Genomic DNA, 25,797 nt, shown 5'->3' on the forward strand with positions numbered 1-25,797 from the left:
TCCTATGTCCCAAAGATGTGTGGGTTGATAGACCACAAAAAATGCCGCTAGGGTGTGGACAAATAGAAACTGAAGGGAATTAATGAGAATGTGAGAGTATTTTTTTTAAACTGGGATGAATGTAGCATTGATGTAAATGGATGGCTACTGGTTAGTGTGGACTGTAAATGAGTCTATATCCATGCTGTCAGTCTCATTGACTTTATGATTGTGATTTTCAGATGAAACAAGTGTCCTCCAGAGCTATTATGAAATTGTTCGTGTAAAAGTGCTCATAGTGGTTGAATTACTTTTGCTCCATCGCTTACCTCTGAGCAGATTTTTGTCGCATAACGATTAATTTTGAAAGTTTTGTACACGCCATCCAGTAAATGTTCAATTAAGGATTTATTGTAGAGAACTAAAAGAATGTACTAATTGCTTTGTTTCCATGGATAACGGGATAGAGTATAGGCTTCATGGTAGAAGGCAGAAGTTGGTGGTGGAAGGCCTATGACCAGTAGTGTGCCTTGGGGATCGGTGGTGAGCCCATTGCTGTTTGTCATCTATGTCAACAATTTTGGTGAAAATGTTCAAGGCATGATTAATAAGTTTGCAGATGGCACAAAAATAGGTGATTTCATAGACAGTGAAGATGGTTATCAAACATTACAGCAAGATTTTGATCTGCTGGGCAAGTGTGGCAGGAAAATGTTAATGGAGTTTAAGTCATACAAGTGTGAAGGTTGCATTTTGGAGGTCAAACTAGGATAGGACTTTCACAGTGAACAACATGACCCTGGGGAATGTTGTAGAGCAGCAGGATGTACGAGTACATGTATATAGTTCCCTGAAAGTGGTGTCACAGGTAGGTAGATAGATGAAGAATGTTTTTGACACGCAGAGAACTGAGTGTAGAAGTTGGGACGTTATGTTAAAGTTGGTGAAGCGGCACTGGGATTATTATATTGTCACCCTGATGTAGGAAAAATGCCATGTAGGTGGAAAGGATGGAGAGAATAATATTGAAGATGTGTTGCCAGGATTTGAGGGCCAGATCTACAGGTCGGTATGCAGGAGGTTGAGGGGTTTAAGGTGAGAGGAGAAAGATTTAATAGGATCCTGAGGGACAACATTTTCACATAGAAGGTGGTGGGTATATTCAATGAGCAGCCAGAGGAAGAAGTTTAGGTAAGTATAATAACAACATTTAAAAGACATTTGGACAGATACATTGAGAGGAAAGGTTTAGAGAGCTATGGGCCAAATGTGGGTAAATGGGACTAGTTCAGTTGGGACATCTTGATCAGTGTGACGGGTTTAGTCGAAGAGCCTTTGTCTTTACTGTATAATTCAATTACTCAACTCCAAGCTTGCATGCACCACAATTACATATTATTGTAATGTATGTTATTTTTACCTCACAACCAACTTCCAAGCAATGCCGCCTAGCTTGGACCTTGCAAGATTTATGATTAGGAAGGTTTTTGATGGCTATGGGCAATTACAGGCAAATGGGACTAGCTCAGTATGCCAACTTGGTCGGCATGGATAAGTCGGCCTGAAGGGTCTGTTTCCATGCTGTATTGTTCTATGTCTCTGGTGTAAGCGCAAGAACAGAAATGAACTCCACTTACAGAGCAGGCATCATCACACATTGGGTTTCCATTATTACGATCATTCATTATGATCTGGTGTAAATGTAATCTGTTGGATATTGAGGGGTTTCTTTTTAATGTTGCTAAAGTTTAGAAGTGCATTGCAGACAACAGTGAAGTCCAATTGTGTTTTCGACCATGAGGATCCAGGGTACTGATCTGATGGGGATTTTTTAAAGTGCATTCTGCATGAACTGCTCTATGATTTGTTAATTAATTTTGGAAATGTTACTTAAAGTGAAACATTCTTAAAACTGTTTTATTACATTTCTAAGTATCCACAACTAATATTCTTGTGAAATCTTGCATAACAATGCACACATTTAAATTAGTTTTACTCTGCTTCATATACCGAATAACAAATTAACTCAGATATTTGTTGAGAAATATGGAAGGATTGGCTGTACTTTAGCATTCAAATGTCGGTCTTTCTATCTCTTTACAAAATATATTTTTTGTCATTGTTGCAGATGTTACTAATCTTATTGCAGTGACTGTAATTGTGCCACTGGAAGAGTATTATCCATTATGTTGGACTGTCTTCTGAAGCTCCTGTATCGCATCACTTTTTTGTACAGTATCCTCCCTATGCTAAAAATAAATTCTCTTGTATAGCAGATCTGCTGTTCTTATGTGACAAGCGCTGTAATAAGAAGCGTTCTTGTGGCCGCCATAAGTGTAATGAAATTTGTTGTGTGGTAAGTAGAACAAAATATGTTTGAGATGTCATTAATGCTAGTTTTATTTGTTTAATACAAAGTCCAAATATCGTGACAAAATAATATGATAAATATAAACTTTTCTGATAGTGTAGGTTTTTGACAATTGACAATAAATGTGATTTATAATTTCAGTAATTGATGATTATCACAGGACATGTGCAGTCATAACCGAAGTTCTTATGTATTTCAATTGTTACATTGGCATCAGCCATAAGACCAGGTATTAAGGAAAACAACAGGACAAGCTGTGAGAACTAATTTATTCCATAGTAAAAAAAGTAAAACACAAATTACTATTTTTGTGGTGTTCATCTCTTTGTGCTCACCATTGTGATGTATCTGCCTACTCATTGCTTAATGAAACACATATATAACAAAAAAGAAATACTGAATGACTCCTAAAACAAAAATATGTATTATGTGCAAGACTCACAAAATAACTGTTAAAAATTTAAGGCAAACTGTTAATTTAGAGCATTTGGACTGTTGTGGCAAATGTGCTGGATGGCAAAGATGCAGGACATGTCCTAACATTTATCCTTTGTTACTCAACATCAACGTACTTTCCATCTGTGCTGCCTACCTTTTCAGCTCTTCGTACCATCTTGATGCTGCATACTGCATTGTTCTCCCTTGCTTTCTGCTTCAAGGAACATTAAACAACTCTCATATGTTTCTATAAAAGCATTAGCTGAACCATTTTAATTCTTCGGATGGGCAGTTTCTACTAAATTTGGAATAGTTTAGAAATTGTAAGGCCATTTGTAACATGATCGATTCATTTCCTTCTCATTCTTTCCCCCCAAGGACACAGAACACAAGTGCCTTCTTCTCTGTGGACGCAAGCTTAACTGTGGACAACATAAGTGTGAAGAGCCTTGCCATCGTGGAAACTGTCAGAATTGCTGGCAAAGTAGTACGTAGGATGTCACAAATGATGGTTTCAATATTATTTTAATTTAATATCCATGAACCATGTAATAATATATTAGAAGGTTTATATTTAAGTTGTTCAACACTTACAGGGAAAATAAATATTGATCCCGAGCAACTATTTTGATAAATACAGTCTAAAATTGCATTAAGGAAATAAGGGACAGAGTATCCATTGTGATAACTACTCTAATTTTTTGTCATTTGTGAAGCAATTTCTTCACCAGACTTTGATCTTTTTAATGACTTGGGAGGTGTTCTAAGCTTTTAAATCTGTTACATTGCAGAATTCGGAATTAGTAATACTTGTGAATCTGAGGAGGTACAAACCTCAATTTACTTATAGCAGTAAATAAGGCCTTCAATTATTTTTTAGGTTATTTATGGTCTGAAATAAAGCTAATGCTTCGAATACACTTTAAAATCTACAGCTGGAATGAAGGCAGAAGAAACCTTGTCTGAAAACATGAGGGATAGACCAGATTTACCTCAGCCTTAATTTACTTGATTATCTAATGTCTAAAAATATATTTATCTCTGTTATTGAGTGACCACATGTTCCCTCCTGGGTAGAGAATTTGTAAGATCCCTACCCAATGGCAAAAAAAGTTTCTTATCTAAACAAAGAATCTTATTTCGAGACTACGTCCCCAGTTTCTAGAGACCACAGCCAAATGAACCATCAGCTTTGCACCCACCCTGTCAGATCATCTCTCATTCCTCTATCTTAGAACAACGTAGTCTACTTCATCTTTCCTCATGCAGCAAACCTGCCATTTCAGGAATCAGTCTATCAATTTGATGAACCTTCACTGTACTCTGGTGCAAGTATATCATTCCTTGGGTAGTAAGACCAGAGCAAACTAATATTCTAGGTATGATCTCACTAGGATTCTTTGTAATTAGATGTTGCAACGCTTACATGCTTTTGTTATAATGCTTGCTTCTTTTTGCAAGCCAAACCCAGTAAAGCCTTTCAGGACAATTCAATGAAATTATTTTTTTGTGGCCAAGAATACCACTTGGCTTTTCATGTGGACTACTTCCAAAATCCATTGCACATGACTCGCCTGAAATATCAACATAATCTCCCAAAGTAAATCTCTGCAATTTTATATGCTAGTTCCAGAGAGAAGTGTAGCTAGTTTGATAAAATTTGAATGGTCTCCTTCAGTATGTTGCTGAAAATAAAGAAAAACTATTGGTAATTCTTTAATTTCCTCACTGTGCGTTATTTTAATCAAACATATCCTTTTTATGTGTAAACTACATGTGTTTCTAGGATTTGACTTTCCATGCATTTGTCACGTTGCTCTCCCACAACTAATTCAACATTTGCTGTTTAGGCTTTGATGAACTGACATGTCATTGTGGAGCATCTATAATCTATCCTCCAGTGCCTTGTGGTACCAGACCTCCCGAGTGCAAAGACCCATGCACAAGGCAACACGAGTGTGATCATCCAGGTAAGGATGAATCATTTCAAGCTGTCTATTAAATTACATACATATAGTTATTGTCAGTATAAAAGTTAATGTCACATACAATTTTTAAAACAACCATAAATTTACAGAAGATTTTGCACAAATCATGAGAAACAATGAGAGCGTGCACTGAGCATAACTTGGGAGGGTAGGGGCAGAGACGTGAGATTTGCGAGGATAATGCAATGTCATCAAAAATGGAGCTTTGGAAAGATTTGCAATTTAATTAAAAGGAATGTACTAAGGAACATTGCGCCAGTGGAGGTCAACAAAGATGAGGACTTACCTGTAGACAGCACAGTTCAGAATGAGTTGGTTTATGTGTGATGTGTTGTGGGGTCCATTAAAAAGATCATTTTGAGTTTAATCCAGAATTAAATAGCAAATTTATTGCACTGGTCTGTTTTCTAAGTTTATTGAACCTTTCCATTACCAGTTTATGGAGCCACTTTCTATTTAACCTTAACAATTATTGGTATTTACTTCACTTCCCTTTGTGGTCCCTCTGGGTTAACCATGGACAATTCACTCACTTACTTTACAAGCTTGCACCAGTCATTCATATGTTCTTTCCAAATCTTCCCCTCTGAAACAAAACCACATTCTCATCAAACTGCATTCTGCTAAAGATTAAAGAGACTCTCTTACTTTATAACTTGGAATCAATGCTGTTCTGATGTTGAAGGATTTTCTCCAGCAAAGCACAATCATACAGGCTGTCGCATCCACATCCCACACCATGTCTTGATAAGATTGTCCATAACAGACATGATATATGCAGCCTGTTTCGAGGATTTCCAGGTTTCCAAAAAGCAGGTTGAATTAAATGTTAAAAAATATTTATTCTTTTCACATTATTCTCTTCAATTGTAACCTCTGTTGTTTACTATAGTAAGTTTTGAAGTACATAAATGCTTTAGGATGTCATACATGTACATTTCCTTCTGCATTTATAGTGTTCCACAATTGCCACAGTGAAGAGAAATGCCCGCCTTGTACCTACCTCACTCAAAAGTGGTGCATGGGGAAACATGAGGTAAGTGTAGCTGAGAAAATGTGACTTGCTGTGAGATTTGGACCTCCACGACATCCAACGCATTTAAAAGAAAACTGCTAAATTTGCCTCCCTTCTATGGCTGTATCTTTGGTGATATTAATGCCTGCGGGCACAAAATGTAATTGAGTGAAAGTGGAGATCCAACAAACTGAGAGATCCATGTACAACAACAAAAATCACAAAAATAATTTTTAAAGACTTATGCAAGAGATATCAACCTGGAAGACTAACTCAAAATTTCTACATTCCGGATTCATTAAGGGCCTGTCCCACTTCCGCGATTTTTAAGGCGACTGCTGGCAACTGTCAAAGTTGTAGCAGATCGCCGAAAAACCTTCGATTTTTTTTTTAACCATATGACAATGCCTACAACAAGCTACATCAACCTACCACCCTAGGCGACGGCAAGCTGCCGACATCCGGCGACCCAGTCGTTGTGACCGAGGACATCCACAAGCTGCGACCTGTCAGGTCTCAACTGATGACAACAGTAGCCATTTCACGTAATTTTGGCGCAAAAATGGGTTTGGGTAGGGTCTCCGATCACTCAGCATCATGACTGCCAGGAAGCAACATATCTTAGATCAAATGCAAGCCCTGCTGCTTGCAGCGGTCCTCATGCTTAAAATTCTGCAAGACACAAGGACAAGAAGAATGGGGAAGAAGAGGCCCAAGAAAGCTAATGGAATGTTGGCCTTCATAACAAGAGGATTTCAGTATAGGATTAAAGAGGTTCTTCTGCAGTTGTATAGGGCCCTGGTAAGACCACATCTGGAGTATTTTGTACAGTTTTGGTCTCCTAATTTGAGGAAGGACATCTTAGTAATTGAGGCAGCGCAGCGTAGGTTCACGGGATTGATCCCTGGGATGGCGGGACTGACATATGAGGAAAGATTGAAAAGACTAGGCTTGTATTCACTGGAGTTTAGAAGGATGAGAGGGGATCTTATAGAAACATAAAATTATAAAAGGACTGGACAAGCTAGATGCAGGAAAAATGTTCCCAATGTTGGGCGAGTCCAGAACCAGGGGCTACAGTCTTAGAATAAAAGGAAGGCCATTTAAAACTGAGGTGAGAAAAAACTTTTTCACCCAGAGAGTTGTGAATTTGTGGAATTCTGTGCCACAGAGGGCAGTGGAAGCCAAATCACTGGATGGATTTAAGAGAGAGTTAGATAGAGCTCTAGGGGCTAGTGGAATCAAGGGATATGGGGAGAAGGCACGCACGGGTTATTGATTGGGGACGATCAGCCATGATCACAATGAATGGCGGTGCTGGCTCAAATGGCCGAATGTCCTCCTCCTGCACCTATTTTCTATGTTTCTATGTAAGAGGTCTGAGTGGTTGAAGCCCTTGTCCCTGAAGAGACCCAATGCAGTGCAATGTCAAAATAAATGAAAAGGGTTCGCTTTTCGATGCAGTGCAATGCTTGTGTTTATGTTTGTTTTATTGGTCAAAATAAATGAAATTAAATTATTTGAAAGAGATGCCATGAGAAACTACTCTGAAATACAATAACTTCAAACATCAATCTTTGGTCAAAATGTCCAAAATTAACTTTATTCAAACAAACAAAATTCTTATAAAAGGTGGATCAGCACCGGCGACAACCAAAGTCACCTGGCAACAACTACGACAGTGCCCACGACAGGATACGACAAGCTACGATCATTGACATCAAGCCAGCTGTCGCCGAAAATTTTCGAGCAGAGAATTCCCCACACCACCCCCCACAAATACAAAACAAAAGATAAACTAAAACATACATTTTACAACAAACTAAAAACACAAAGAAGGAAAAAGATGAAGACAGACCGTTAGCGAGGCAGCCATTGTGCGCCTCCTGGTGATATGGCTGCCTCGCCAACAGTCTGTCCCTTCTTTGCTTTTTTTTAGTATGTGTTCAATGTATGTTTTAGTGTTCTTTAGCTTGTTTTATGTGGGGGGGGTTGAGGGAAACTTTTTTAAATCTCTTACCTCGACGGAGATGCAATTTTTTTCTGTATCGTATCTCCGTCCGCACTGCGGCCTAACATCGAGGAGCTGGCGGCTTCTTGCTGTAGACCGTCTTCGGGAGCTTCAACCGCAGGGCCTGAGGACTTACCATCGTGTAGCTGGCGGCCCCTGTCGGGGTTCGACCTCGGAGCTCCAACCACGGGAGCCTGCGAACTTTAACATCGTGGAGTTCGCGGTCCCTGGTTAGAGACCGACTTTGGGAGCCCCAAGACACGGGAGCTTCGACCGCCCCGATGCAGGAGCTTCGATCACCCCGATTGCGGATAGTTCGACTGCCCTGACAACGGGAGAATAAAGAGGAAGAAGATTGGACTTTATTGCCTTCAATTACAGTGAGGAATGTGGGGAATCCGCTGTGGTGGATGTTTATGTTAACTTTTATGTAGTTGTGTGTCTTGTTGCTTTTTTTTTTAGTGTGGCTGTATGTTAATTTGAGTTTCACTGTACTTTAATTGGTACATGTGACAATAAATAAACTGGCCTTTGATATATACTGGCAATCTTTCCTTTCCCCTTCAGTCCTGATTTAGGATCTTGACACAATGTCGATTTACACTCTTTTGCCTCCACCTGTGCTGCTTGACCCACTGAGTTCTTCGAGCGTTCTGTCTTTAGCTTGAATTTCTATTGAATGGTGTCTCCAAGGATACTCCTAAAACTTTGTAGAAGTGATTATGTGCAGAAATGAAAGTATAGACATTTGGGGAAACCTTGGGTTGATAATTGGTTGGGATTAAATAAACAGAAGTATGGAAAAAACATATTGATAGTTTCTGGCAAGTTATGTTCCCCTATTTGATTTTGCAAAACGCAAGGATGGCTGTTTGGAACCTTGCATGTGAATGCTGGTGCAAGTGCCATATCTGTGGATTTGTTGGTACATGGATTTAATACAGTGCTTTTATTTCCAGATGCGAAGCAACATTCCTTGTCACATTTCTGGCATTTCCTGTGGGCTTGTATGTAACAAACTCGTGCCTTGTGGAATGCACAAATGTAAGAAGATTTGTCATAAAGGCGACTGTGGTACAGAGGAGCAATGTAAACAGCCATGTATCACTCTACGACCTGACTGTAATCATCCATGTTCGTCTCCATGCCACCCAGGTTCACCATGTCCGAAGGTTCCATGTCATGCAGAGGTATGGTCGCAACGCACTGTTACTGTTCCAAAAATCAAATAAGTCTTTTGAATGAGAAAAGTTGTATTTGAATAATATCTGGCAAGATCCCAAGGAACCTTGAAGACCATTTGTGAAATTTTGAATTGCATTCCATGTTGCTTTGCACGGGCGGCACGGTAGCGCAGCGGTAGAGTTGCTGCTTTACAGCGAATGCAGCGCCGGAGACTCAGGTTCGATCCTGACTACGGGTGCTGTACTGTAAGGAGTTTGTACGTTCTCCCCGTGACCTGCGTGGGTTTTCTCCGAGATCTTCGGTTTCCTCCCACACTCCAAAGACGTACAGGTATGTAGGTTAATTGGCTGGGTAAATGTAAAAATTATCCCTAGTGGGTGTAGGATAGTGTTAATGTACGGGGATCGCTGGGCGGCACGGACTTGGAGGGCCGAAAAGGCCTGTTTCCGGCTGTATATATATGATATGATATGATAACATACCAGCATATGTACATACACGCACTATTTGCCAAATGAAGATGAAATTATTTTCATAACTGTGTCTGAGGAAGGACTTTCAGCCAGGAGGCAAGGAGAAAGAAATTCTATTCATCCCAGGGCAGGCAATAGGTCCTTGTTTAACATCTCCAAATACATGGTCAGGGTTCCCAGAACTAGAGGACATAGGTTAAGGTAAGGGGGAGGAGATTTAAAGGGAATCCATGTGGTAAATATTTCACCCAGAGTAGTTGCTATCTGGACTGAGCTATCATGGGAGGTGATGGAGGTTGGAACAGTAAGAAACATCGAAGAGGTATCTGGTACCTGAATGAGGTATCTGGTACCTGAATGAGCAAGGAATAGCATGACATGGAATTAAAGCAAGTAAGTGGAATTAGTGTAAATTGTCATGATGGTTGGCATAGATGCAGTGGGCTGAAGAGTCTATTTCTCTGCTGTACAACTGTGACTAATCCAATAAGCAGGCATGCTTGGTGGTGATATAGAAACATAGAAAAATAGGTGCAGGAGCAGGCCATTCAGCCCTTCCAGCCACAACTGCCGTTCAATATGATCATGGCTGATCATCCAAACTCAGTACCCCGTTCCGGCTTTTTCCCCATATCCCTTGATCCCTTAGCCCTAAGAGCTAAATCTAACTCTCTTGAAAACAGCCAATGAATTGGCCTCCACTGCCTTTTGTGGCAGAGAATTCCACAGATTCACAACTCTGGGTGCAAATGTTTTTCCTCACCTCAGTCCTTGCGGCACCCCACTAGTCGCTCCCTGCCATTCTGAAAAGGACCCGTTAATTCCTACTCTTTGCTTCCTGTCTGCCAAACAGTTCTCTATCCATGTCAATACCCTACCCCCAATACCATGTGCTCTAATTTTGCACAATGATCTCTTGTGTGGGACCTTGTCAAAGGATTTTTGAAAGTCCAGATACACCACATCCACTGGCACTCCCTTATCCATTCTACTTGTAACATCCTCAAAAAATTCCAAAAGATTAGTTAAGCATGATTTCTCCTTCATAAATCCATGCTGACTTTGACCGATCCTGTCACTGCTTTCCAAATGCGCTGCTATAGCATCTTATTATAAATGGTCCTCGCATTAAGGCACAAAGCTTTCAGGTTTGTTTTTCTTATGTCCCTTCTACCTTTTGCTTCTGTCCTCCTTTTACAGCCCTCTGTCTCCTTGCATTGGTTCCCATCCCCCTGCCCAGTTTGGGGTTAGGATTAGGGTTAGGGTCACCTTTCCTACACTCTCTTTCCCATTAACTGCACGCATACGCTTCCACGATGTTGACTCCACCCCCCCCCCATATTGCCAGATTTTCCAGGCTATTGGGTATTATTTTTATTGATAACTTCAGTATACTTTTAATTCACTTTTTTAGATGTTACCTACTATTATAAAATCCATTGAACCAACTAAGTTTAAAGAGAGCACAGGAAGCAGGGTCCCAGTGAGTGGAAAGGGAGCACAACAAACATCACCTGGTGAGCCAGATGCTGATCCACAGGGATATCTAAATAGTCAAAGAGCAGATTATTAGTATCACTGTATGGTACATTGCAACCTTCCGCCAGGCTCACCAGAGGCATGTACAAACTCATGGGCCTGTATTATCTTTTGTTTCAAAGAGGTGTAATGGGGTGTAACAAAGTGTTACAAAATCAAAGTTGAACAAAATGATTACATTAACTGACTCCAACATTATGTCGTCAGATTTTGAGTGTTTTAACAACAGGGAAACAATGTGACTGAAATCTAGTTTAACACTTAAAATAATTAAATTATCAATGAATTAGATGTATATTTTACATTTTTTTAATCTCGTATTGATAACTAATTACAGCTGTTGTATTGCAGGTGACATTATATTGCAGTTGCGAACGAAGAAAAGAAGTCATGATTTGCAGTGAAGCTTCCAGTAATTACCAGAGGTTTGTATTGCTTCCAGAATGAAATATTGAATACGAAACCTAATTAATTGATGAGTAACTGATAGTTTGGGGCAGGGAGTGGCAAGGAACAGTATCTGAAATGTTTCTTTCTACAGAATAAGCCAATTTTGTTCTCAAGGTTAAGTTATTTCTCAGGCTAATGATGTTGCACTAGCTTCCCAGATAGCACCTCAGTGGCTCACAGATCATTTTTCTCTTAATAGCACCATTTTCCCCTTCGCTATTAGTGTCAAGAAAATATCAATTATAGGACAAGATGTGTCTTTTCTCATGATCAGTCCACTGAAACAAAATTTTGTTAGAAACAAGGAACTGCAGATGCTGTTTACCAAAAAAAACAAAGTGCTGAGATACAGACAGGAAGGGAGGGGGGGGGGGGGGTTGATGGTCAGGCAAAGGCCAGAGATAAAAAGACAGAAGGTGTGAGATAGATAGAAGAGTTGTGAATTGTGAAGCCAGAGGAGGAATGTAGGTGGAAGGGGTAGGGAAGAGGACAAAACTGTGTAAGCCCAGGTGGGGCACAGGGAAGAGAAGGGGTAAGAAAAGAGGTGTGAAGGAGGAGTGGCAGGAGGGTTTGGTTAGTTACCTAAAGCTGAAGAATTCAATATTCATACCGTTGCGAATCTTGCATGTTTTTGTCTGAACTTTCTCTTTAACTGTTAATGCTATAATGCTGCAATACGGTATTCTGCACTCTGGTATTTTTCATATGTCATGGGAGTGGAGGTCGGCCTTTCAGCCCATTGTCTAATCATGACCGATCTATCTTTCCCTCACAACCCCATTCTCCTGCCTTCTCCCCATAACATTTGACACCCTGACTAATCAATCATAAACCCCCTATGAATCTCTTCGTTAAAATATACCCAGACTTGGCCTCCCAGCCATCCGTGGCTTTTCTCTTTGCCCCTGTTGGTACTTGCGTATAGCTTGGTTGTACCCATGCATGATTTGACTAGATAGCACCCAAAAAAACTTTTTCACTCTCTTCGACAATAATAATAAACCAAATCCAATACCATTTTTAAGCTATAAATAATAACAAAAGGATATGAAAGCTTTTAACATTGATTCCAAGATAATGTTTGTTGGTGGAAGTTCATAATTGTATCACCACTTAACTGTGGCCTTGTCAATCTGATACCTTGGCTAGGAATGTATACAGTCCCCTATTTAGCTACTTGTCAGTGAATAAGTATGGCTCACTGATGCAACTTAGGCTAAAGCTGGCTCATCTCCATACTACATGCTATATCCTCAATCATTTAGGGTAACAGCAGGTGATACACATTGAGAATGTTCGAAATGACCACTTTCTGTAAATCTTTAAAACATCAGATGGTAATGTAATATTTCAGCAAATTAAGTTTATTATATTCCCTCTGCTTGTGATTTTTTTTCACTTGTACCGTGTAAAAATTATGATTTGGCATAAAGTGATATTATGTCTCCTAGTTTTATTTTATTTTCTTTGCTTGTTCTCTTTGTAGAATTGCTGCTATTTCCATGGCTAGTAAACTCTCTGATATGCAACTTGGAGACACTGTGGAAATCAGTCGACTTGTTACTAAGAAAGAAATGAGACAAACCAGGTAAATCAATCTTGAACAGTATGGGTAGTCTCATAACACAAGCTACAAGGGAATAGTTTCATTGGTAGTAATTTGGCAATCTGAGAGTATAAACTGAAAGTAATTACAAACGACAAACCATATTTTGCCAATTTATTGGACTGTATAATCAAAGTGAGCCAGATCATTTTTGTATTACTCTCAATATACAACATGTTTGGTGCTTGGAGTTTAATGCAGATAAATGCGAGGTGTAGCGTTTTGGGAAGTCCACCCAGGGCAGGACCTTCACAATGAATGGTAGGGCCCCTGTACAGCAGTGGGGTCCAGGAGCACTGGTACATGGTTCCCAGAAAGTGGTATTACAGGTAGATGGGGTGGTACGGAAGGGTACATTGGCCTTTATCAGTCAGGGTAATATATTTTGGTTATACAAGACGTTGGTGAAGCCACATTTGGAGTACTGTGTTCAGTTTTGGTCACTCTGCTCTAAGAAAAATGTAATTCAGCTGAAAAGAGTGAAAACTTACAAGGATGTTGCTAGAACTTGAGGAGCTGATCTATAGAGGGAGAGGTTGGGCAGGCCAGGACTATACCTAGGTGCGCATAAGGCCGAAGGGTGATCTGATAAAGCTGTATAAAATCATGAGGGGATTAGATGGGATGAGTACACAGTCTTTTGTCAAGGGTTGGGGAATCAAACATGTGAGAACATGGGTTCATCGCAAGAGGGGCAAGAATTAATAAGAACCTGGGGAGGCAACCTTTTAACTCCGAGGGTGGTGGGTGTATGGAACGAGCTGCCAGAGCAGTTATTTGAGGCACGTGTGATAATAGCATTTAAAAGACACTCGGACAGGTACATGTGTAAGAAATGTTTGGAGGGATGGGCCAAACACAGGCAGATGGGATTAGCTTGGATGGGGCATCTTGAGTGACATGGACAAGTTGGGCCAAAGAGCCTGTTTCCATAGTCTATGACTGTACTATTTATAGCGAACCCTATTGTTCTGGCATGAGCACATTTTGCAAAATTGTATGGGTCATTAAGCTAACTCTTCAGGTGGAAATATAGTTCAAGGGTCGAAATGGCTATTGGGTAATTAAATTGCTGCTTTTCCATGCAGATTGGAATGTGATCACGAATGTGCAACACTGGAGAGAAACAGGTGTGTTCTGAAACATCATGAATTCAAACTTGTGTATACAGCATAATGTATGTTCTGATACTTTTGTCGAAATATGAAAACTGCCTAAGCCTAACTTGGTGTGTAGATTTTCAGCATACAACTATCAGAGGAAAACTTCCTTGTTACAATAATAATTCTACTTGTCAAAGGACAAGGAGAAAAGATATCACTGAGTTACATGAATTATTGTGAGGGTAACATGAACCCATTGTTTAATGGAAGTTTATAACGTGTAAAATAGAATCTTCAGTTTGTGACTGGTAAATTTAAACTGAAAAATAAAAGCAATGATACATTTAAAAGTCATGAACATTTGGAAAAAATCTGCAAGTTAGTTGATTCAAACATGTCTTGAGAATTCTAGATACAATCAGTCATCAAACTGACCAGACTGAAATATTAGAAAGATTTTGAATAAGTGAGTCTTTTCTTATCCTTTATTATTTTTTTTATCATTGGGCTATAACTATGTATGGGATCCATTGAATTAGGTTTGTGAGCATAAGATGCCATTGCATAATTTGGCTTGGGTATTTCAGTTGCTCAGATGTCACCACATAAGCTATTACAATATTCTTTGTCACAGTGCATAACTCTGTTTAATGTTTATCTTTTTCACAGGCGGGTAGCAGATGCTTTAAATATTAACCCTGCCTCAGATCCATTTCACACTCGCAGTTCAGGATCCAAGTACAGTGACAGTCTGAAGGAGGATGCAAGGTAGATAAAGAGTGATTGATTCTCTGTATTGAAATCAAGTAAAGATATATAAGAGTTAATGTTCAAACTATATTTGGATATGTGGCATCCTGGCTACAAAATACATAGGTTAATGTATGTGTAGTTACTGTCTTAGTTAAATATATAATTATAGCTCGGAGTAGCAGAATATGCTGGCATTACACAGATAATTTGGCAAAGGAACTGATCACATTATTTATAAAGTTTTCTTCAGGAAACGGGGCTTCCCCTCCATTATAGATGAGGCTCTCACTAGGGTCTCTTCTACATCCCGCAGCTCCGCTCTTGCTCCCCCTCCCCCCACTCGCAACAAGGACAGAATCTCTCTCGTTCTCACCTTCCACCCCGCCAGCCAGCGGATCCAACATATCATCCACCAACATTTCCGTCACCTACAACGGGACCCCACCACTGGCCATATCTTCCCGTCCCCTCCCCTCTCTGCGTTCCGCAGAGACTGTTCCCTCCATAACTCCCTGGTCCACTCGTCCCTTCCTACCCAAACCACCCCAACCCCGGGCACGTTCCCCTGCAACCGCACGAGATGCAACACCTGTCCCTTTACCTCCCCCCTCAACTCCATCCAAGGACCCAAACAGTCTTTCCAGGTGAGACAAAGGTTCACCCGCACCTCCTCCAACCTCATCTATTGCATCCGCTGCTCTAGATGTCAACTTATTTACATCGGCGAAACCAAGCGCAGGCTCGGCGATCGCTTCGCTGAACGCCTGCGCTCGGTCCGCATTAACCAAACTGATCTCCCGGTAGCCGAGCACTTCAACTCCCCCTCCCATTCCCAGTCTGACCTTTCTGTCATGGGCCTCCTCCAGTGCCATAGTGAGGCCCACCGGAAATTGGAGGAACAGCACCTCGTATTTCACCTGGGCAGTTTGCAGCCCAGCGGTATGAACATCGACTTCTCCAACTTTAGATAGTTCCTCTGTCCCTCCCTTCCCCTCCTCCTTCCCAGATCTCCCTCTATCTTCCTGTCTCCACCTATATCCTTCCTTTGTCCCGCCCCCCGACATCAGTCTGAAGAAGGGTCTCGACCCAAAACGTCACCCATTCCTTCTCTCCCGAGATGCTGCCTGACCTGCTGAGTTACTCCAGCATTTTGTGAATAAATACATTATTTATAAAACTGCTTACATAATTCTTTCAAATGTTTGTGAATCTGCCAAATTTAAACATTTCCTGTTTGTTTTAATTTTCCATCTTTTCATTGTCCTTTTTATGACAAATATGTTAAAAAAAAATTCCATCGGGAAGCAGAATATTTCTTGCCTTTGAACTACTATTGGTATGCACATACGTCATCTTGGTCATACTACTGAGAGTAATGTTCATATAGTGCTGTTTGTCAAATAAATGTTTCCCTACACCATTACACAATTGAAATGCTTTACTCAACCTTCTGTTTTTCTAACTCGTTTCTTCACTGAAATAGAAAAGACCAGAAAAGTTATTTTGATTTCCGAATACAGAGATGAAATCGCTCTCTTGTTCCAGGTTTTTACTGAAAAATGTGTCAAAATGAACCCACTCTAAAAGTTGTGACTAGAATTGATAAGATTCAAGTATCGATTAATATGAAATGGTGCCTACCTGTAAACAAAATCCATTTGGAGTAGTCAGTAGTGGAATGGACAAACCTGGATGTTTCATGATATGTTATATAATTATATTAGATGCATGTACTTAAATAGTAAAACCATGAGATTTATGTTAATGTGTGCTTAAATCATATGTATGTTTTCCTCCTGACTGAAGAAAAGATTTAAAGTTTGTGACTGAAGTTGAAGAAGAAATTAAGGCTCTTGTGGAAGTTGCCAATAAGGTTAGTTCTCAAGTTAACAATTTGCTTTTATTATTGAAATCCTCTCAAATGTAAACTACCTGAAAGCTTTGCTCCAAAGGGCAGGTAGAATTCAGTGATGAAAGGTGTCTGGGACAAAGCTAAATACAGGAATATGGTACTAGTGTTGTGCAAATCAACAACTATGCTCTTATGGTAATAGTCGGCCAGCAGGACAGTGGGATAGTTTTGTGATAATGTACCTTATGGATTGATTAGCTCAAAATCAGAAGGCAGATGATGTTCAGAAAGGGGGGGGACAGAATAGAATTCAGCTTTCGTGGATTCTACCTCAAAGCAAGATTATTCCAATCTGAACATTTATTTTTCTGAATGCAAAAATTGAGAAATTGTGGTAAATATTTAATTGCCTTTTTCCTAAAATGATCAGAAAGGTTTTTTTTAATTGGTTTCGTCGTTCATAAATGATAGGAGCAGAATTAGGCCATTCGGCCCATCGTCTACTCTGCCATGGCTGAACTATCTCTCTCCTAACCCCATTCTCCTGCCTTCTCCCATAACCCCTGACACCGGTACTAATTAAGAATCTATCTATGCCTTAAAAAATATCAATTGGCCTCCACTGCCCTTCTTTGGCAACGAATTCCACAGATTCACCATCCCCTGACTAAAGAAATTCTTCCTCATCTCCTTCCTAAAGGAAACTTTTAATTCTGAGGCTATGACCTCTGGTCCTGGACTCTCCCAATAGTGGAAACATTCTCTCCACATCCACTCTATCCAGCCCTTTGACTATTCGGTAAGTTTCAATGAGGTCTGCCCCCTCATCCTTCAAAACTCCAGTGAATGGAGGCTCATCAAGCACTCATCGTGTTAACCCACTCATTCCTGGGATCATTCTCGTAAACCTCCTCTGGACCCTCTCCAGCGGTAGCACATCCATCTTCAGATATGGGGCCCAAAATTACTCACAATGTTTTCTATTCCATGATGTGATACATTCTTAGTTTGAGGCATAGATTTTAAAGGGCTTAGGGTTTTACTATGGTGAAAGTATGAAGAGATGCAAGATTGGTATTGTGCTTAAAATGTCAGTTTGAGAAACACATTTTAGTCCTACTTGCGAATTAGTCGATTTTTATTTTACATGGGGTCCTCTGAATTTAGTACTCAAGCGATGATTGGTTCAAAGTCTTAACAGTGGAGCAGCTTATGTAGTAGGCAGTTATCCACTACAACTGCATTGGCACATGGGAAGTATCAGATGACTAAATGAGGAGGTGCAAAGTTCCTCGGATGTGGAACCAGGTGATCTGATCAATGCGGTCCAGAAGAGAAATGTCCTGCAAGCACATGTTGGATGGTATCCATCTTTCTCTCTGCAGCAAACCTGCTTTGCATTATCATCCTTGTTCCCTCAGCAGACACTTAGCAAGAACAAGCACTTCCTTTCTCCTGACTACTATAAATCATTCAGGCAAGCGAGCCAATACAATTCACTCTCTTTAGTTCAAGTTCTCAGGGAATTTCAGAAATGAATGTTGATTAGTGTTGGTGAAGTCTTGATAAAATATTGCCTGAAAATCTTCCTACATGCTCTTTAAGTCCTCCTTAAGCCACCAGCAAGTGAAGTGTTAAAGCTAAAACACCTTCCAAGTAGCATTTAAATGCCTCTGAAGTGACCAGGTCACCAATAGGGGAGGGTGTATTTCAGGTCCAAAGCACCAGAAAGTCATGTAACCTCTGAAAAATCACAGGCAATTTTTAGGCAGTCATTCCTATTTTGGGCTTCAACTGCAGTATCAAGCAGGTGACTTGTGCTAAACTACCACCTTAGTTTAAAACTCTGCTCTGGGTGTCTAGAAGTTTGTGCAGTGAAATGCATTTGGAGAAAATTGGTCCATTAGAGTTTCAGTTTATTCCTAGACATCTAGGATAAGTTCCATGGGAATATCAAATTCTTCGCTAGAGAGTGGGAAAATGGGATAAGGCTTTGTCTTCTCGTTCTCAATGGACCCTGTAAAATCACATTGCCTAGGGCCTGAGGATAGGTTGCCTTGTTATCCTTTAAGTGAAGCAAAAACGTACATGAAAAATCTACAAAATTATTATCTTGATAATCTATTAAGGATTGCATCAATATTTCCACTCTTTTCGAATTGAAAATGTTGCCAAGTTAGCATGACAGTAAACAGATATTAAGCAACACAAACCATTTTTATTTGAAAATCTTAAGCGGATTTTTTTCTTTTCAATCCAGGGCAAACAGCAGAAGAAAAGCCGCTGCTATCCCCCAATGAACAGGGAGCACCGCAGGATCATTCATGAGCTGGCTGAGGTCTATGGTGTTGAAAGTGTCAGCTATGACAGTGAGCCCAAGCGCAATGTTGTTATCACTGCTGTAAAGTGAGTGTGAGAATGCTTTTGCTGGCTTTAAAAATACATATTAATCTTTTGCTGTCCATAATTTGGCTCAGTTGAAAAGATGTTTACATTTCCTTGTGAGGGTAAATGCCTGAAAATCTTCTTACACATCTCCTCAAAGTCCTCACTTGCTTCACATCCTGCAAGTGAAGCATTAAAGCTAAGACACCATCCAAGTAGCATTTAAATGCCTCTGAAATGACCTGCACACCAATAGGGAAGGGTGCCCTTTATTTTGTTTGTATGTAGGAATTCTATTAGTTCTTTATTGAACTTGGGCCCAATTTAACTTGGAAATAATTGATGATTTCTTTAAGAGCCCACAAGAAGATTATGTTCAAAGTGGAGAATGGAAGTCAATGGCATTTATTACTTTTAATTGAAGTACTCAATAAATGTTGGTTTAGTGTTAGTGAAGTCTTGACAAAAGATTGCCCGAATATCTTCTTACACATCTGAGGCATCCTCTTTGGCTTCCAGCAAATGAAGCATTGAAGCTGAGACACCATTTAAAGAATACATGAATGCCTCTGCAATGACCCGACAACATTAACAGCAGAACTTGTGTGTAAAGTTTGAGTTGTCCACAAGTTGCCTGATAGTGATATAACATATATAACATATAACAACTACAGCATGGAAACAGGCCTGTCCGGCCCTACCAGTCCACGCCGACCATTCTCCCTGACCTAGTCTCATCTACCTGCACTCAGACCATAACCCTCCAATCCCCTCCTATCCATATACCTATCCAATTTACTCTTAAATAATAAAATCGAGCCAGCCTCCACCACTTCCACCGGAAGCCCATTCCATACAGCCACAACCCTCTGAGTAAAGAAGTTCCCCCTCATGTTACCCCTAAACCTTTGTCCCTCAATTCTGAAGCTATGTCCCCTTGTTGGAATCTTCCTCACTCTCAAAGGGAAAAGCCTACCCACGTCAACTCTGTCCGTCCCTCTCAAAATTTTAAAAACCTCTATCAAGTCCCCCCTCAACCTTCTACGCTCCAAAGAATAAAGACCCAACCTGTTCAACCTCTCTCTGTAGCCTAAGTGCTGAAACCCAGGCAACATTCTAGTAAATCTCCTCTGTACCCTCTCCATTTTGTCGACATCCTTCCTATAATTTGGCGACCAGAACTGCACACCATACTCCAGATTCGGCCTCACCAATGCCCTGTACAATTTCAACATTACATCCCAACTTCTATACTCGATGCTCTGATTTATAAAGGCAAGCATACCAAACGCCTTCTTCACCACCCTATCCACATGAGATTCCACCTTCAGGGAACAATGCACAGTTATTCCCAGATCCCTCTGTTCCACTGCATTCCTCAATTCCCTACCATTTACCCTGTACGTCCTATTTTGATTTGTCCTACCAAAATGCAGCACCTCACACTTATCAGCATTAAACTCCATCTGCCATCTTTCAGCCCACCCTTCCAAAAGGCCCAAGTCTCTCTGTAGACTTTGAAAATCTACCTCACTATCAACTACTCCACCTATCTTAGTATCATCTGCATATTTACTAATCCAATTTGCCACACCATCATCCAGATCATTAATGTAAATGACAAACAACAGTGGACCCAACACAGATCCTTGGGGCACTCCACTAGACACTGGCCTCCAACCTGACATACAATTGTCAACCGTTACCCTCTGGTATCTCCCATTCAGCCATTGTTGAATCCATCTTGCAACCTCACTATTAATACCCAACGATTTAACCTTCTTAATCAACCTTCCATGTGGAACCTTGTCAAATGCCTTACTGAAGTCCATATAGACAACATCCACAGCCTTGCCCTTATCAATTTCCCTGGTAACCTCTTCAAAAAATTCAAGAAGATTAGTCAAACATGACCTTCCAGGCACAAATCCATGTTGACTGTTTCTAATCAGGCCTTGATTATCCAAATAATTATATATATTGTCCCTAAGTATCTTTTCCATTAATTTTCCCACCACAGACGTCAAACTAATAGGTCTATAATTGCTAGGTTTACTTTTAGAACCTTTTTTAAACAAAGGCACAACATGCGCAATGCGCCAATCTTCCGGCACCATCCCTGTTTCTAATGACGTTTGAAATATTTCCGTCATAGCCCCTGCTATTTCTGCACTAACTTCCCTCAATGTCCTAGGGAATATCCTATCAGGACCTGGAGACTTATCCACTTTTATATTCTTCAAAAGTGTCCGTACCTCCTCTTCTTTAATCCTCCTAATTTCCATCACTACTCTACTTGTTTCGCTTACCTCACATAATTCAATATCCTTCTCCTCGGTAAATACCGAAGAAAAGAAATTGTTTAATATCTCCCCCATTTCTTCCGGCTCAGCACATAGCTGTCCACTCTGACTCTCTAATGGACCAATTTTATCCCTCACTATCCTTTTGCTATTGACATATCTGTAGAACCCCTTGGGGTTTACTTTTACATTACTTGCCAAAGCAGCCTCATATCTTTTTTTCGCTTTTCTAATTTCCTTTTTAAGATTCCTTTTACATTCTTTATATTCCTCAAGAACCTCATTTACTCCCTGCCGCTTATATTTATTGTATATCTCCCTCTTTTTCCGAACCAAGTGTCCAATTTCCCTGGAAAACCACGGCTCTTTCAAATTATTATTCTTTCCTTTCCACCGAACAGGGACATAAAGACTCTGTACTCTCAAAATTTCACCTTTAAATATCCTCCATTTCTCTATTATACAAGTTGCCCAACTATGAAGTAACAAGTTGCCCAACTATATCAAACAGTTTTTAATGAAGACTTAATTTTCAAAACTGGTGGAGGAGGGACAACAGGAACCCATTGGCATTTCCAAAACACCTTTGATGACACAAGAAGCTGCAAATGCTGTAACCTTGATCAAAACAAAAAGTGTTGGAGGAACTCAGCAGATCTCGCAGCATTTGTGGAGGTAATAGATAAACGACATTTCAGGACCCAATCTGAAACTTCATCTGTCCATTCCCTCCACAGATGCTGCCTGACCCACTGAGTTCCTCCAGCACTTTGGATTTTGATTTGTAGATAGTGGTTCATAAATTAGATAGTGTGCTGGAGCTGATATATGATGTGGAATTGGAAAAGTAATTGATGAATCAATTTTAATCAATTATATATGCCCAGATTAGTACTTTAACTCTTAAAAAGATGGGATGTGTTGCAGTTTATCTTTCATTGAACTATTTCAATAAATTCTTCTTCTTTATAGAGGAAAATCTGTATGTCCAAGTGTTTCACTGACCACTTTGATAGAGAGAGAAATGGCAACTAGACCACCTCCACCAATTGCCCACTACAGGCAACAAATACCCAAGTAAGTACCAAGATGTGCATTTGTTTTAATCTATCAACTATGGTTTTACTAATAAAATTTCTTATCAACAATAACAAGCTAATTCTAAAAGAAAGAAAAATGTAATTATGTAAAATGATATTCCTCCTTTGGAACCTCTGAAATTATCAGAATTGGAACCAAGTGGAAATCTTAGAGATGCTATTTATTTTAATGGATTAATAACATCTGTCTCATATTCGGAAAGCAGTGCTGCCGAAAGATCAGTGATGCCAGGCTTTTGGCTATACTAGACGAGCCAATGCTACATCATGCATTGTTAATAGTTGGCTGATCGATGCCCGCACTTTTTCAAATTCTGCCATTTAGTTAAACTCTCACCTGAACCTATTATCTGGAATTAAATCATAGCATCATTAAAGGACTAAGGACATGGAAGCAAGGTTTTATGCAAGCGAACACGGGAATGTAGGAAATAACTTTTTTTAAACAGTGTGTGATGTTGATCTGGTACTTAATGCCCGAGAAGTTGGTAGAAATGTGGACTGATTTCAAAAGGAAAGTGGACAGGCACTTAAGGGGAAATAAACTTACAAAGCTATAGAGATAGACTGGAGGCAATAGAATTTGCACAGATTGTATGGAGTCTCGTGTGGTTTCTTGCATTGGGTTTACGAAGAAGTAATTCAAGGAAGAAAAATTGCATATTTATAAAAACAGTCACTGAAGATGTGAAATTATGTATTCTCAGTTATTAGACTTAGCTTTACATTTGAAACAATAGTTTGGGTTTAGGATAATTATATATCTCACTTTTCTCCAAACACGACCTCTTGCTGAGGATCCTATGATAATAAGTGTTGTTGTATGGCAGAGAATGCTTAAGCTCCTTACAATTGTTAGTTTTAGTTATTAATCTCTTCTGCACAACCCTGCATGTGAATGTTCAACCAAGTCTTGGTTCATTGCAAATTCCATTGTGGAAGGCCACACTTTATCATCTGTAGTGTCAAGGATGACACCAGATTGGGCATTGACCACACCGATACTCGCAGCAGGGATGCTTTATTCTATTTAGTGGTAAGAAAGTACAGGACACCATGGGGGTACTGTCCCTCGCCAGTGCGATGACGTTGGCGATCTCTGGCTTGTCCCAGTAGCTTAGTCCTAGTCTTCGAAGGGGAGGCGTGGCGATCTCATGCTTCTTCTTGCAGTTTGCCCATACCTCGAGAGGAGTGACTGATGCTACAGGTTTCTTCCTGGCAGTTTAGCTTTGGGCTTGGAGAGGCGATGCTGGCAATCTATGGATCATCCTGGTGGCCTATCTTTGTATGCGTGTATGTTTATTTTTAGCTTCGGGTAGAGGCGCTGCCTGTCTAGGGCCTCGTGCCTGCGACAGGGGAATACAACTAGACTGGATCAGAGCAACACCCAAAGGCAGAGGGAGCTGTCATTATATCATTGAAAATGTGCAAACACAGAAAGAAGGTCATTTGAGCAATTCGCTCATTAGACTTTATCTCGTCTCCTGCACCAATACTTCTACCAATTACTTTAAATCCATGACCCCTGGTGTTTTTACACCTCTGCTTAGGAAAAATGGTACTCCAACCTACTCTGTCAAAGACCTTCATATTTTATGGACCTCATTTAAGTCTGCTATGATCTCCTCAGCTCCAAAGAAAACATTTAATCTTATCCAATCTTTTCCCCCAGAACTACATTGTTTCTGTATAGTCCCAGTTAAGATCTTAGCTTATTTCATTATTTAATTTGCTGTTATAGGACCTCGGCCATTCTGCAGAATATTTCTCTTGTAGCTCATTCTGGGAATTCACCGAGAAGAAATCGTCACACAGTAAAATCTTCCTGGTCAAATTAGCAAATGAAATTTGACCTTTAATCAAATAAGGCAAAATAAGGTGAGGCCATAAAGGGATTTTAAAAGAATGAGAAAGCTGAGCTATGACCCATTTATTTATGTGATGTGAACATCACTGCCATTTACCTCTTCTCTAATTGTCGTTGAACTGAGGAGGCATTTACAAATCAACCAGACATGAGATTTTGAAGTTGCATATAGGCCAGTCCAGGTAAGGATCTGGAATTTACTCTCCTTATCTGGGAGTTATTGTAGATGAGTGTCCACAGCTGACAGTTGGCTGAATCGTTGCAGCAAAGTTGAAGAAAGAAGAAGGCACATGTAATTTTGCATTGGTACGATGCACAACAGTTCAACTTAAATGTTGTTACATGCACATTGCTAATTACAAAATGCTGAAATTAAAATAATTTTCTGTAATCATCCAGGATTGACAATGGAACAATTGCCCTGCAAAAGCCATTCAAGGAGGAAGCAATCATTGATTACTTTGACGTTCAAGACTAAAGCAAGCTGGTTTCTGTTTATATTTGGACCACATATCCTATAGAAATTATGGGACAAGTAGTAACCGGATCAGTTATGAATAAGAGAGCCGGTGAAGATTTGTAAGGAGAGACAGTTTTGTCAAATCATAAATTCAATTCAACTGATAACAAATTGGAATGCAAATCTACACTGTAGAATATCAGAATTGCATGGGAAACAAGTGACAGCAGCAAAATCAATGGGATGAATTGTGTCCTGTGTGTTTCGGTCAGCCTCTGTGTTGCTGCTGCAGACAATGCTGATCCAAGGCTTAATTGTTTTCTCCCTTGGTTTGTGCTTTTGATAAATCTGCTTCAGGGTGATAATGTTAAAGGTAGTTGTGTAATTATTGCACTCAATAAAGATGAAATTAATTTGAACATATGAATGATGCAGTCTTCCGGTGTTAACTGTGTGTAAACTAACGCATGGAAACCTAGTCGTGGGAATGTGTGGAGTAGCAAGTAGTTAAGCATTAAAGGATGATTTTTCATTGGGAACTTTTCACCCCATAATTACCCAGGCCCATTGGTTGTGAACTGTTTAAACATTTTCTCCATGACTGATTCAATCAGTCATACCTTTTGCTGATTGTTTAGATAACTGCATATATTATCTCATTGCTGTGAAATCTTACCTTGTGTAGTAGCCTTTTACTATGCACAGTTTAATGCCTTCTGAAAATCTGAGGAATGAGGGTCTGGTAACGCAGAACCTGGTCAGAATAGATTGATAATTTGTCCGTGAGAAAGCGTTAACTTGTAGGATATTGCAGGGCACCTAATGTATTGGCACTTTAACTATTTACAATCTACATTAATGGCTAAAATAAAGGGATGAGTGCACTGAGCAAAATGTGCTGACAATACAAAGATAGGTC

General features: G+C 39.9%; 1 protein-coding gene across 2 annotated transcripts in view; it reads left to right on the forward strand.

Annotated features, from left to right (window-relative positions):
* The window catches only part of LOC144606702 (transcriptional repressor NF-X1-like), a 52,917-nt gene extending 27,521 nt beyond the window's left edge, over window positions 1-25,396 (forward strand). The window contains exons 12-24 of one of the 2 annotated variants that reach the window (XM_078423014.1): window positions 2,253-2,335; window positions 3,167-3,275; window positions 4,639-4,758; window positions 5,733-5,812; window positions 8,762-8,992; window positions 11,351-11,424; window positions 12,936-13,037; window positions 14,144-14,185; window positions 14,828-14,926; window positions 16,718-16,784; window positions 19,024-19,169; window positions 22,424-22,528; window positions 24,818-25,396. In XM_078423014.1, coding sequence (XP_078279140.1) covers window positions 2,253-2,335; window positions 3,167-3,275; window positions 4,639-4,758; window positions 5,733-5,812; window positions 8,762-8,992; window positions 11,351-11,424; window positions 12,936-13,037; window positions 14,144-14,185; window positions 14,828-14,926; window positions 16,718-16,784; window positions 19,024-19,169; window positions 22,424-22,528; window positions 24,818-24,896 — 1,337 coding nt within the window. In that variant the 3' untranslated portion in view covers window positions 24,897-25,396. The remainder of the gene's footprint in view (window positions 1-2,252; window positions 2,336-3,166; window positions 3,276-4,638; window positions 4,759-5,732; window positions 5,813-8,761; window positions 8,993-11,350; window positions 11,425-12,935; window positions 13,038-14,143; window positions 14,186-14,827; window positions 14,927-16,717; window positions 16,785-19,023; window positions 19,170-22,423; window positions 22,529-24,817) is intronic. The other variant, XM_078423023.1, reaches the window with a different exon arrangement.
* The last annotated feature ends 401 nt before the right edge of the window (window positions 25,397-25,797 follow it).

This window comes from Rhinoraja longicauda, chromosome 2 (genome assembly GCF_053455715.1).
Source record: "Rhinoraja longicauda isolate Sanriku21f chromosome 2, sRhiLon1.1, whole genome shotgun sequence".
Taxonomy (NCBI): Eukaryota; Metazoa; Chordata; class Chondrichthyes; order Rajiformes; family Arhynchobatidae; genus Rhinoraja; species Rhinoraja longicauda.